Here is a 13,224-nt window from a genome sequence, read left to right on the forward strand (position 1 = left end):
CAGCTCTACTCCGAGCCCCTCCCAGATGGCCGAACTCCTCACCCTATCTCTAAGGGAGAGCCCAGCCAACCTTCGGAGGAAACCCATTTCTGCCGCTTGTATCCGCGATCTCGTTCTTTCGGTCACTACTCACAGCTCATGACCACAGGTGAGATCAAATCATTTTATATAAATACTGTTTATATTTGACACAAACAAACAATTTGAATGAACATTTTTGGTTAAATTAATTGTTGATGTAAAAGACCCAGTGCATTTTTAAAAGAAAAAAGGAAATATGTCCTCTTTGGTTTCAAGCCAAGGAAAAGTTTATTTCTACAGCACGATTTGAATAACCTTAGTGACCAAAGCTCTGCACAGGCTATACAAAATATACGCTAACTAACAAACTAACAGTAAAAATACAGTAAAAATCCTCAAATAAAACAAAGTGACTGAGACTGTGCTCGCACACTGAAAGCCAGCGTGCCCAGGACACCGAGCAGCAGTTTCATTTTTTTGAATAGACATTTGTGTTGTGGTTGTTTTGTCATGTGTGCCATGATCATTCTTAAATTTCACACACAGAAAAACATTTTGCTCACAATGAATCACTGACTCAACTAAGCTTATTTTCAAACTTTCTCCGTAAGATCAACCGACTGACTCCCACATTCCCAGTGAGATTCCCTGCGCTCACATGCAGACTGTGGGGGACTCATTCAGGCATAACCTTCTAACCAAAGTCTTTCTGGACTTGATCAGACTTTCCGTCCCTCTTTAACGTAGACTCGGTGTATTAAGTAATAATTTGGTGTAACTTACTGTAAGTGAGAGCAGTGGAAACAAGTGTAGTAAGAAGACGTCGGGTTCATCCAGTTCATTCGAGCTTTAAGGGGTTCGTTCAAAGCAGATTTTCTATTTTCCCCCGTAGGGAGGAGACATAATAACTCTAATTTTCAGAGCTATTTCCCAGCATCTCTGTGCAACTGAGCTGATAGCAATACCATGTGTGCTCAGTCAAATTATATATATATATTTTTTAAGTGTAAGGAGTCAGTTTACCAGAGGCAGCGCAGTGGCGTGGTGGTTAGCACTGTTGCCTCACAGCAAGGTCCTGATTTGACTCTGTGAGCCATCAGAGGCCTTTGTGTGTGGAGTTTGCTCTCCCTGTGTTTGTGTGGCTTCTACTCCAGCTTCCTCCCACAGTTAATTGCAGATTCTAAACTGCCCATCAGTGTGAATGTGAGTGCGAATGGTTGGCTGTCTCTATGTGTTTACCATTCGACAGACTAACAACCTGTCTAGGCTGTATCCTGTCTTTTGCCCTATGGAGCTGGGATAGGCTCCATCTTCCCGTGACCCTGGCGAGGATAAGGAGAAGAGGATGAATGGATTTGTATTGTAGTTACCTTGGATAATCTTCACTGACGAACTGATATAATGTTTGTCAGATATTTTATTTTATTATAACAGCCTCCCTCAGTTTATAATTTATTGATCAGTTACTCTTGTCAAGGTTTTGCAATTCAGCAGGTCTTTGAATCAAAACTACGCCCAAATTCATTTGGATGTAAGATTCCTTATGTTTGTTACAGTAAATGATTTGGGGTTTTTTATATTACTTTGGTTTATGGGGTAGGAGAGAGTCTTATTTAACTATATAATGGCACGAGTTCCTGACCCAAGTGGAGGAGTTATCTCGGGGTCTTGTTCAGTAGTGACAGTAGAAGGCAGATCGACAGACGGATTGGTGCTGCGGCTGCAGGGATGTGGACGCTGTACCGGGCCGTCGTGGTGAAGCTGAGTGTGAGAGCTCTAAATTTACCGGTCCCTACCTCACCTCGCCTGTGAGTAGTGACCGAAAAAACGAGATCGCGGATACAAGCGGCAGGAAAGGGGTTTCCTCTGAAGGGTGGCTGGCCTCTCCCTTAGAGATAGGGTGAGGAGTTCACCCATCTGGGAGGGGCTCAGAGTAGAGCTGCTATTCCTCTGCACCGAAAGGAGCCAATTGAAGTGGTTTGGGCATCTGACAAGGATGCCTCCTGGGTGCCTCCTGGGTGACGTGTTCTGGGCATGTGCCTGTTACGACCCCCTCTGCTAGGCGACAGGGGAGGAGTAACATACACAAGCCCCCACACAAAAACTGAGTAAAATAAAAGGTTTTATTTCAAACTTTAAACAGAAAACCGGCAGGGCTGTTCAGCAGGCCACCGGGAAACCAACTAACACACGTAAAGCAAAACACAAGTAAACGTAAAAGCTAAGGGATAACTAAAGCAAGCTAGCAGCTCAAAACTCAGGCTAAGTTCAAGCATGCACCAAGGTTTGACAAAGTTCAGCATTACAAACAAGTTCAACAAAGCTCGAAGAGGGAGGCACGAAGGGCAAACTTCACGTTCAGTCCTAAGCAGCAGCCACTGAGTGAAGGACCTCCAGCCTTTTGTAGCCACAGGTGGGCACGATCAGCCACTGATTGCCTCTTGGAGCATCACGGGATCCCCGGGCAGCCAATCGTCCGTGTGGTCTGGCACACTTCATTCTGCATAAAAGTGGGCTGGCACGGGTCTCCCAGTAACCAATCACCCACAAGTCATGGCACACATGGATTTGCATGAACACAAAAGGGCAGTCTCACTCCCTCCAAGGCCCAGGGCCATAACAGTCCCACTGGAAGGAGGCCCGGGGCGGACCCAGGACATTACATCTCTCAGCTGGCCTGGGAACACCTTGGTGTTCCCCCAGACAAGCTGGAGGAGGGGCCTGGGGAGAGGGAGGTCTGGGCTTCTTCTCTGCCTAGGCTGCTGCCCCCGCAACCCGGCCCCAGATAAGCTGAATAAGATGGATGGATGTATAGCTATACATAGTTACAACTATATGTCCTGTAAGGTTCAACTAATTAGACAGGCAGAAAGCAGCATTAGTTCTTTACAAATAAAAAAAATATTTAATACAAATATTTATTGGATTTAATCAAAGAAGCTATTTATTTGTCAAAGCCTGCAGTGAAGAAGAGAATGAAGCGAAGAAAAATATTTAACAGAGAAATGAGCAGACCAACGTGGAAATAAGGGAAAAAGTGTGGATCTCTGTTTATTTTCACACCTGCATACCAAGAGGCTGCACAAGGCTGGACTCCACTTTGGGAAATTAGGTCGGAGCAGTTTGTGAAAAGCAGATCATCATTCACAGCAAAGCTAAGCGTCTGACCTCGGTTTGGAAAATGGGGGAAAAACCTCTAGACTATGAGCAAACAACACCTAGTTTAGAATCGCCTGACGCATGTTCAGTGTCTCATCTTTTTTGTTTTTTTTACTCACCATCATGGAGCCGGATGAGACAGCCGGTAACAGCCAGTTTGTGATAACTCAACTGGAAATGAAAGTTCCTGAGTCAGCGGTTTGGATTTTTTTTGTGCCTCGAGTAAAGCAAGGCTGGACTTTCAGACTTTCTCCTAAGCACGTAATAGCCCACAGTTGTCATAATATTGGAACACTGCTAGGAATGACCGCTTCACACCAAGAACACAAACTAGGTCTAATCGCGGTCAGGGGAAACTTACAGAACCACAAATGTTTTCCTGTTTTTACAGACCAAAAGACCGAGCAATAAAACACCCAAAGGTTTGCTATAGTGGAGCTCAGTAAAATATATACTTTTTAATAGATTACTTTTAATTCATGGTAAATGGCCTGCATTTGTATAGCGCTTTACTCAGTCATTCACACACTGGCAATGGCAGCTACATTGTAGCCACAGCTGCCCTGGGGCGCACTGACAGAGGCGAGGCTGCTGGACACTGGCGCCACCGGGCACCACCAGGCCCTCTGACCACCACCAGTAGGCAAACATGGGGTTAGTATCTTGCCCAAGGATATTTGGCATGTAGCCTGGGATCAAACTACCGACCTTCTGATTAGTGGCTGACCTGCTCTGCTCACAGCCACCCAACATAATATAAACATTTGTCATGAGCTAAAATGTTTTAGGTTATGAAAGTTGTTAGAAATGGCAGCAGGCACTTGGCACTTGACTTACACTTATGTCAAGAGCTAAAAACAGCAGAGTAAAGCAAACTTCTCTTTCAAGAACAAATCTGTCATTGTCGCCTCTCCAGCTGATGAAAACATCATTTTTGCTTTTAACATATAAATGGCCGGTAGCCTCGGGAAAAGCCGTTGCTTCCTTCCTATCGCAGGAATGCAAACATGACTGAGTAACCTGAGTAATATGCAGGTAGAGGGACTCCTTTATCCCACAGCACCGGACACAAGAGAGATCTCTTTCATCTATTACATAAAACCAGCAACACTCCACACCTTCATGTTGCTCTTCATGCCTCAGTGATACGTAAAGACCACGTTACTGGGAAACCGCAGCACAGAGGTATGTAAAGCATTAGCTGAAACCATACTGCGGTGGGAGAGGCAAGATGACGCATACGATCGTTTTGTTTACTCCTGGTCTCTATTTTATTATTTCCCCACCTGCCACTGAAACCTAAAAACATCAATCTGATGTACCTTTTAAATGACCCGGCGCCTGGCATGCTGGTAGATGTAAATGCGTATTTATAAACCAAACAAAAGCATGGCGGCTTTGGCGCGTCATCAAGAAATAAGGAGCCAGGATGTTTCTGGAGTTGAACTGTGAAGAGGTTGGTGTCACAGTCTGGCTGGGGCAGACTGTATGTGTTCATGTGTCATAAGACCCAGGACCGTGACAGTTGGGTTTTTTGTTAAATTTTTCAACATTTTCATTGTTATTTTACCAAACCGCAATATCACAAAATACAAAATGCGAGAGGACTGGGCAAAAATAAGTCGATAAAATGTTATTCTGCATTAAATGCAAAAGAAATGTAAGGGTACTAGGCAAAGAAAATCTTTGTTAAGTAAGTGGGTGCATATGCAACTTTATGTGCAGCTGTATATGCAACCTATGGAATCTAAAACCTTATTTTTAGTTCTCGGAAAAGTGGGTTACGTTATTTACTCTTCTAAGACTACAATGGTGAAGGGGAACCAGCTGTGCTTAATGATTTGCCTGTGTGTTAAATACACATTTCAAATATCGACAGAAACAGAAATACTCTTTCTGTTGGTCGTAAGTAAGAAATGCTGTGAGGAATTCAGCTGGAGAAAAAGCTAATGAGAGAAACTGTCTCCATCCTTACAGGCTTTGAAAGTCAAATGAATTAGGATGAAGGCTGACCTCTAGTGTTCAAGGGCTGTCTCGACTTGTCTTGACCTTTTACAGCCAAGGGAAGCGATCGAATTACCGATGATATAACAGAGCCACGTGCACAGTTACATCCCTGGTAGTGTTCAATCGCCTGCTCTTTTAACCTCCCATTTGATAAGTGAATTTTTTTTATTAGTATTTCAGTATTTCATATTTTAATTTCATATTTAGACCATGACATCAGATCCCAATTAAGGGATCTGATGACAGTGGAGGAGATTTCAGTGCTACAAGCACGATGAAAGAATACATCATAGCTTCCTGCTCAGTGATCGTATCTACTTCCTTTTCTATCCCTTTGAAGAAGTGAGGCTCCATAAATATTAAAGAGGTAAGTATTACTTCTCAGCTGCAGTGAATAGATAGAAGAAAATAAACTTTAGAAAACTAAACAGAAGAAAGAAGAAGAGAAATAACAATTTTAACACAAACCAGTGACACACTGTGGGGCCTGACCAACCCTGGCAGGGCCTCCTTGGATGAGGGTGTCAGGTGATAATGGCCGAAACATCCGATGAATCCAAGGTCCACTACTGACGATGTGTCCCAAATTTTAATATGATAAGCTTGATCACATCTCTAATCCCTAAACCTGACCGAGGAAGGCAACCTGCTCTCTCCTGTCGCTTTCAGTTTGCACCTTCTGCCTAAGTTGTAGTCCCCCCGGTGTGCACCTCCCGACACTCCTCTGTCACCCGATCTCAGCTATTGCTTTGGTTTTCACAAAATCCATGACCACCATTTCTCTCCCCAGCACCATACATACCCAACAGCCCCTAATCACCCCTGTTCCCTTCACCTACACATTCATCTTCTGATCCAATCTACTAGTCAACCATGATCCAGCCCAACACTCTTCAGTTACACGACTTTATTCATGTACCGTTCCTTTAACGTTACCCCTACTCCAATTCTTCATCTATGCCATGATGAACAAGTTGACTCCACCTCCAGAGCTTGCACCCTTGCTCCTCTTCCACCTGGTCTCCTGCACACACACCTTATCTACCTTCCATTTCTCCATCATATCAGCCAACGCTCTCCTTTACCACTCATAGTCCCTACATTTAAAGCCTCTAGTCTAACCTCCACACTCCCGCTTTTCTTTCCCTCTCTGTCTCTGAATCTTCTTCCATTACTCTTATTTTGTCTTCGGCCAACAGTAACACAGTTTACACCTTCTAATGTGGGCCAACAACATCAGATGCAGTCATTGTTAACTCTTCCCCAGCCGATCCAGTATGGAAATCCTAATCTTCCATGTCGTAGTTGGCAAAGATTTTCCACCAGATGACAAAACCCTCCACAATTATCCAGGCTTGGACGCAGAGCTAGCAGTACACTGGCAGTATGCTATTATGTTAGCCATTACACAATGAGAAGATCCATTTGGGTCACTTGTATTTTTCATTATTAAAATGAGAAAAAACACTAATACATATAAGGTTTGCAGTGGGCTGTTTGACCTTGTGCTCATTACAAGAATTCAACTGAAAGCACATTTTCTCACAAAAGTTACTAAAACAACACATTAAAAACAGTTGTTGACGTTAATAATAGTCGCTGCTCTTTTTTTAGAACCTTCAGACAGATAGATAGCTGCTGCTGACAGACAGTTTTAGCACAAAAGGTGCAAAATATTCAGCCGAATTCCACTGTAAGCAACCCGGGCTTTACGAGTGACTGAGAATAATGGAACCCCACCTGACATGCATGCTCTGTGTGCCTAAATAAAAAAGTCCAGTAATCCCTTAAGCCAATAAAGACAGGACACAGACGCAGAGATGAAGGGCAAAAGCCAAACACGGTAGCAGAAAATATCGTGTGGGTGTGGCGAGCATTTGCCCTTCCTAAATGCGCTGCAGTGATTCAGCACTCAGGGAACGGAAAGCTTGCAGTGATGCATGAAGGCAAAGAGTGCAAAGAGGGGATTCCTTCTCGCACGTAAACTTGCGAAATTGTAAAACTTGAAAGGTGCAGTTCCTGCATTTATGTTGCTCTGAAGGGAAACAAATACCTGCTGTGAAGATAATGATATTCAGATGCTTTGGGCAGATGAGCAAAGTTCAACTGCAATGGAAAGTAAATGTGTTTACTAAAATACTTTTTCCACTTAAAGTGTTTACCATTTTTACGTCACTGTGTGCCACCAGTTTACTGCGTAATGTTGTTGTTTAAGGATCAGTAACAAGCACTCGTATTTGGGAAAATATAAAAACAGGAAGGGATAAAATTTGCTTTGTTATCCATATAAACGTCCTCCTGATTAGTAATATTAGTTAGTTATATTTTAATATTGAGGAACAGATGCATACATTCTTAAACCAAAGGAAATCACGTCTTCCTCTTTTGTCGCTTAAAAGCGGAAATTCTTGAGCTGTGGAGACATGCAAGGAGACAACACGCATTACATGACAAAACTATAACAAGAATTTAGGTTTTATAAGCTCGTGCTGAACTCTGTCCTAACTTGAAGAACTTAATTACCTAACCACACACAACTTTCACAGTTGTCTCTGCTTTGTTCTTACTACTTGTGTTTCTTAATATTCTCAGTATTTCTTACTTGGTTATAACCAGTGAATAAAACAGGATCACATGTTGACATTGTTTTGTTTTTGTTTGTTTTTTTTTTACCTCAAAATAAAATTTTACATAATTCTGAAACGTAACGACCAATCTACCTGTGAGGGAAATCTAGGTTTTAGAAATGAATGAGTGGGATTTTTGTGTGGAAAACAGTCGGGAAGCACATGACAAAGCATATCACTAGATATTCCCCACCCTTAGCTAGCGGTGTTTTGTGTTTTGAAAGATTCCCGTCATGTGTTTCGTGTGAAGCTCTATGCCTGGAAGAACTTTGAATTCCAGACAGGATCACTTTATTTGAAAGTTCATCTTGGGGATATGGTGCTTTTCCTCGAGTTAACTCTTAATGCGCTGCTCATAAAAAATGCAACACAGTGGCTCTTGTGTACTGCTCTTGAATAGGGATGGCTTTTATCAGCTGCCTGATCAAGTGATGCATTAAATGTGCGATATGGGAGAAAAAAGAAAAGAAGCTTTTTAAAAAAGAAACGTTTTTCTTTCAGTTTTTTGTCATTCTCTCTCTTTCTTCGTCGAGTGTAGTCAGGCCTTTATCAAGTCGAGTCTTCTAATTGCTGAAGTGAAATCCTCTTAGGATCTGCGCTCTATTTCTGTTCGGCGTACAGGGTTGCTTTTGAAATCTCCATTAGACCAATTTCATTGGCTGGAATAGACACACACAAGCACGCAAAAACACACACCGTCCAGCAACAGATAGCTCAGTGAAGTGACTGAGTGGAGATCAGTGCAAGGTTATCTGCTGCTACAAAGGGAGGACCTCACTGTGACCGTGGGAGGTAAGACAACCTTTGTTAATAATGCAGTAAAAAGTCACACAGGCGGGTTTAGAAATGTGAAGTTGAGTTTTGAACGAAATCATTTAAAGTATACGAGTTATTTGGTCAGTGTGTTTTGCTTACATACACAGACTTTGGGGCCTTTTTTATGTTTCATGTGTATAATTTACATTATGTTGCCACGTTATGTATCCAAGGGGCTGTTTTTGTTTATTCTCATTTCGTTTCTTTGATGACTTAAAGTAAAAGCTTCTGCGCAGAACACAAACAAAGAGTTCATTCTGACAGTGCTGAGTTTAGTCACGGGTCTGTGACTAATTGGAAGTCAGATGGTTACGAGACGTCAATTTCTCACCAACACACAGAGAAACAGACCTACAATAATAATAATAATAACAATAATAATAGTAATAATAATAACAAGTATAGGCTGTTTACCTAGCTCCATTTGCTAATGCTAGAGCTAATCACAGAAAATTACATCTTGCAAACTGTGACCTTAGAGGAACTTAGACCTGCCGTCATAAAGATCATTACCCCAGATGAGCATTGTGACTGCATACAGGAAGCAGGACTGCAGTACCTGGAACCCTGGGGACAGATCATTTAATCCAATCAGATATTGGCTACAGCATAGAGGTGGATGTAGGCCAACCTACCTGTGCAAACAGCAGCATCACAGAGACATTAGGAAGCAGTGCGAAGGTCAAAAGTTTAGCAAGATGGTAATTTTACCAGTATTTGCACTAAGAATATATTTGCAATAAGAATATGCTAATGCATCTAAATGTGTAGTTTCTGTTGCATTCACACATCTGTTTTAATCACTAAATTTGCAGCATCACTGTGATTTTGTAATCTTGTGTTTATGATTGCGTTTCATGATTTTAGTGACCACATTCATCAGCTCATTCTTCAAGCAGTAGCTTTAAGGACTTACAGCAAGCACGCAAGTCTGCCGCAGGTCAGTAATCCTCTTAGACTGCATTAATTTAATTAAAAATCGTGGAAGTCACCGGATATCCAGTAGCAGTGACTCTAAATCTGTTGCAGTGACAACCCAAACATTATCTAAATCATTAATGGCGCCATGTCGGCATTTTCTCGATTTTCGTCCTCCAGCTAACCAACCAGGAAAATGTCTGAGCGACTGATTGACTTGGAAGAGACCGCGACCCAAACAGGTGAGGCGACATGGCGTTTAAAACCTCACACAGGAACTGACACTTTGTGTTTATGGTGTTTTCACAAACACTATGAGATTGTTCATCAAGAAAATCGTTTTTAGAGTAAAAAAGCAGAGCGAAGTGTAAATCTGCAGAGTCTGGGCACTTCAACCTCACGTCCACCACTTCATCAGCAACCTGACAAAGATTAGGGCCAGGCTGTGGCTCAAACACAACCTAACGCAACCTGACATGGGTTAGGATGTGTCTGAGTCACATGGTAAACAAGCATATCTTAAGAAATTAGGACAAGCTACTGTTCAAATTAAATCTCAAGCATGAATTTTGGCATCACAGTTCTCCGGTCATAAACATTTCCAATCTATCACACGGACGATTCTATAAAACTGGGCCGTGTGTGTTAAACTGAAGTGTAGAAATAGAAGAAGAGTTTGCTGACACTCTTGCACATCTTTTTAAATAAAATTCTCTGTGGATGTTTTTTATTGTTTGAAAATCAAAGCTTTAAACAAGCCATCAGTACGGTGGCCCTGAGAGGCCAAACGGACTGGAACTTAAGAACACACCAGCAATAAGAAAAACGCTGCAAAAGCACACAAAACACAACGGATTTAGGAAAAAAGAAAACAAAAATAGGAAAAAACTGCAACTGGTCCGTCGAGTTATTGTCTCCCCACAAACACTTCCCTTGTGCTTTTGGAAATCTGTTTTTTCCTATTTCCGTTTTTGTTTTTTCTATTTCTGTTTTCTTTTTTCCTGTTTCCGTTGTGTTTTGTGTGCTTTTGCAGCATTTTTTTTTATTGCTGGTGTTTTCTTAAGTTGCAGACCGTTTGGCCTCTCAGAGCCACCGTACATCAGTGACCTGGAGGATTGTAAGACGTTAACAGATGCTAATCTTCTTTTTATTATGCAACACGGAGGTAACTGGTACACTTCCTTATCCATAAGCGTGACCAGTGGTTTCAAACATAAATATATACGACATCACTGTTAAAACCAAGACTTGTATGACTGCTGCTTTATAAAAGCACAGCTCCCACACGCAGGACTGACAGACATGAATTAAATCCTGTCTCTTGAAGCATCTGCCTTCCCACTCCTGTTTCGTTCTCGCCACTCTGCGTTCATAAATAGTTTAGCACAGACATTAGTAATTTCCCTGAACACAAACAACTATCTGCTTTCTCCGTAGGCCCCAAAGGGGTGATCAATGACTGGAGGAGGTTTAAGTTGGAAAGCATGGACGAAGAAAACTTGAATCCTGCAAAAAGGGAACTGCTGAGACAAATGTCATCCCCCAGCAAAGCAGAAGATACCTCCAGAGGAAACCTTAACCGCAAGGTATGACACAACCCAGTTCCCACAGCGCTAAACCAGTTCTTAACTCCGATGTGCAGGAAATTGTAGAAATTCTCAGTTAATTTAGAAAACTTTGGCCTCGAGCAGCAAATGTTTGCCATTCCAAATGCTGCACATAAATATCAACCCAAAAATGTAACTACTGTTTTAATACACTTCCTTCAGATGAGTGTCCAAGAGTATGAACTGCTTAAGGAGGAGGATGAAGGATGTCTAAAGAGCTACAGAAAGCGGTGCATGCAAGAGATGCATGACAAGCTCAGCTTTGGGCCAAGGTTTGAAGGCGTGTATGACCTGGACAGTGGAGAGGCTTTCCTAGAAGTTATTGAAAAGGAGCATCACAGCACGGTTGTGGTTGTGCACATCTACAAGAATGGGATTAAAGGCTGCGAGGCACTCAACAGCTGCCTTGACTGCCTGGCCACTGAGTATCCCACCGTAAAGTTCTGCAAGATTGACGCCGTCGCCTCCGGTGCCGCCGAGCGCTTCTCGGATGAATATTTACCCACGCTGCTCGTGTACAAAGCTGGAGAGCTACTGGGAAACTTCCTGTCCTGCACACAGCATCTAAATGAGGAATTCTTTGCTACTGACGTGGAGGGTTTCCTCAACAGCTACGGCCTGTTGCCAGAGAAAGAGCAGCCTCAGATGGAAGACGATGAAGAGAACGACATAGAGTAAATGAAGAGTTTGGCTGCTGATGAAGAACCAAAGGAAGAAAGATCTAAGAAAGACAGTTACATTAAAATATGAAAATATTGAGCTGGGTTTCAATAAATAGGCAAGCGTAACATCTCCACCAGCGCTCTAGTGTTTTGGGATTGTTGTCTAAAGGAAAAGATTGACATCCAGTTGATGACGAAACATCAGTGACCCAGATATGGGTGCTTCAGAATATGGGCGAGACAGTTACAGTAATGTGAGGAGAGCAGCTTCTATTAATACAATATATATAAATATATATATTTAGAGAGAGAGAGCAAGAGAGAGAGAGCACAACTCCCCTCACCACTACCCCGATACAAGCCAAAACTGTAACACTGACTCCAACGCTGTATCTACTTGTAAAAATAATGATTAACAGGGTTTTTTTGTAGTTTTTATATTCGATTCAATTGAGATTTACACAGGCTGCTTGTAAAAAATCAGGGTTTGTACAAACAGACATCCCCAAATGTGTTACACGTGTATGTTTGATGTATCCCAGGTGCTCTGACAGCATTTAAAAACAGAGGAAGTAAGAAAAAGATCAACGTTTCGCAGCTTCATTTTCATCACTGTGATCATAGACGGGTTCATTCATGTCTGCACAGGTCATACTGGGAATTGGAAACAAATGGAGGAAGTCACAAAAAAGGAAATGGTTAATGTTGGGGTTCCTGTGTGTAATCTTACCCCACAAGTCATGACTCAGCACAGTGTCAACATCATCGCATTTAAAGTTGCTCACGCCAGGTTTCCCTTTAACCTTTGTATTAGTATTTAAGTAAACATACTCCTGTCAGTCATAATAACAATAATAATAAAAAATCGAATGTTTGCCATTGCATTTCATTCATACACGATATAGATTTGGGGGTTTTAAAGGCAGGGTGAGAATGCTCACCACTGTGGCCAGGAAGTCGCTGATGGAGTCCACAACATCTTGCATTAGTAGTTCCTGTTCAGGTGGTTATAAAGTAGTGAGTTTGGACTTTTTCGAATTGTAGAAATTGCACGTTTCATTTGCGGCTCAAAGAGGAAGTAAAATTAGGATTTCAAATGTGTTTAAGCCTTCGGACAGAGCGAGGCTTTTCTCCATTTTCCATTCATACTTAGTAAAACTAAAATACAGTGAAATTTCACACAATTTCACACATATTTTAAGTCTATATTGAACCTAAGCAGCAGAGGATCGCTTCAGAATTTGCCAGGAGATGAAGCCAAGAATTTTACTCTGTCATCTGACGACTTTTTCCTTCACTCCCACCACCTCTGTCTACACTCCACACACTTAAACCCTTTCGTTTAAGTGTGCGTACTTTGCATAGATTAAAAGGCCTGGTGTAAATACTCTCGAGTTTAGTAACTCA

General features: G+C 42.0%; 1 protein-coding gene across 1 annotated transcript; it reads left to right on the forward strand.

Annotated features, from left to right (window-relative positions):
- Window positions 1–9,744: 9,744 nt before the first annotated feature.
- On the forward strand, window positions 9,745–11,833 carry pdcb (phosducin b). Its single transcript, XM_085376483.1, has 3 exons — window positions 9,745–9,790; window positions 10,986–11,134; window positions 11,318–11,833. The coding sequence occupies exons 1-3, from the start codon at window positions 9,745–9,747 to the stop codon at window positions 11,831–11,833; spliced, it is 711 nt and encodes a 236-aa protein (XP_085232609.1).
- The last annotated feature ends 1,391 nt before the right edge of the window (window positions 11,834–13,224 follow it).

Source organism: Diplotaxodon limnothrissa, linkage group LG17 (assembly GCF_057381915.1).
Source record: "Diplotaxodon limnothrissa isolate DT_005_m linkage group LG17, D_limnothrissa_male_GT1.1, whole genome shotgun sequence".
NCBI lineage: Eukaryota > Metazoa > Chordata > Actinopteri > Cichliformes > Cichlidae > Diplotaxodon > Diplotaxodon limnothrissa.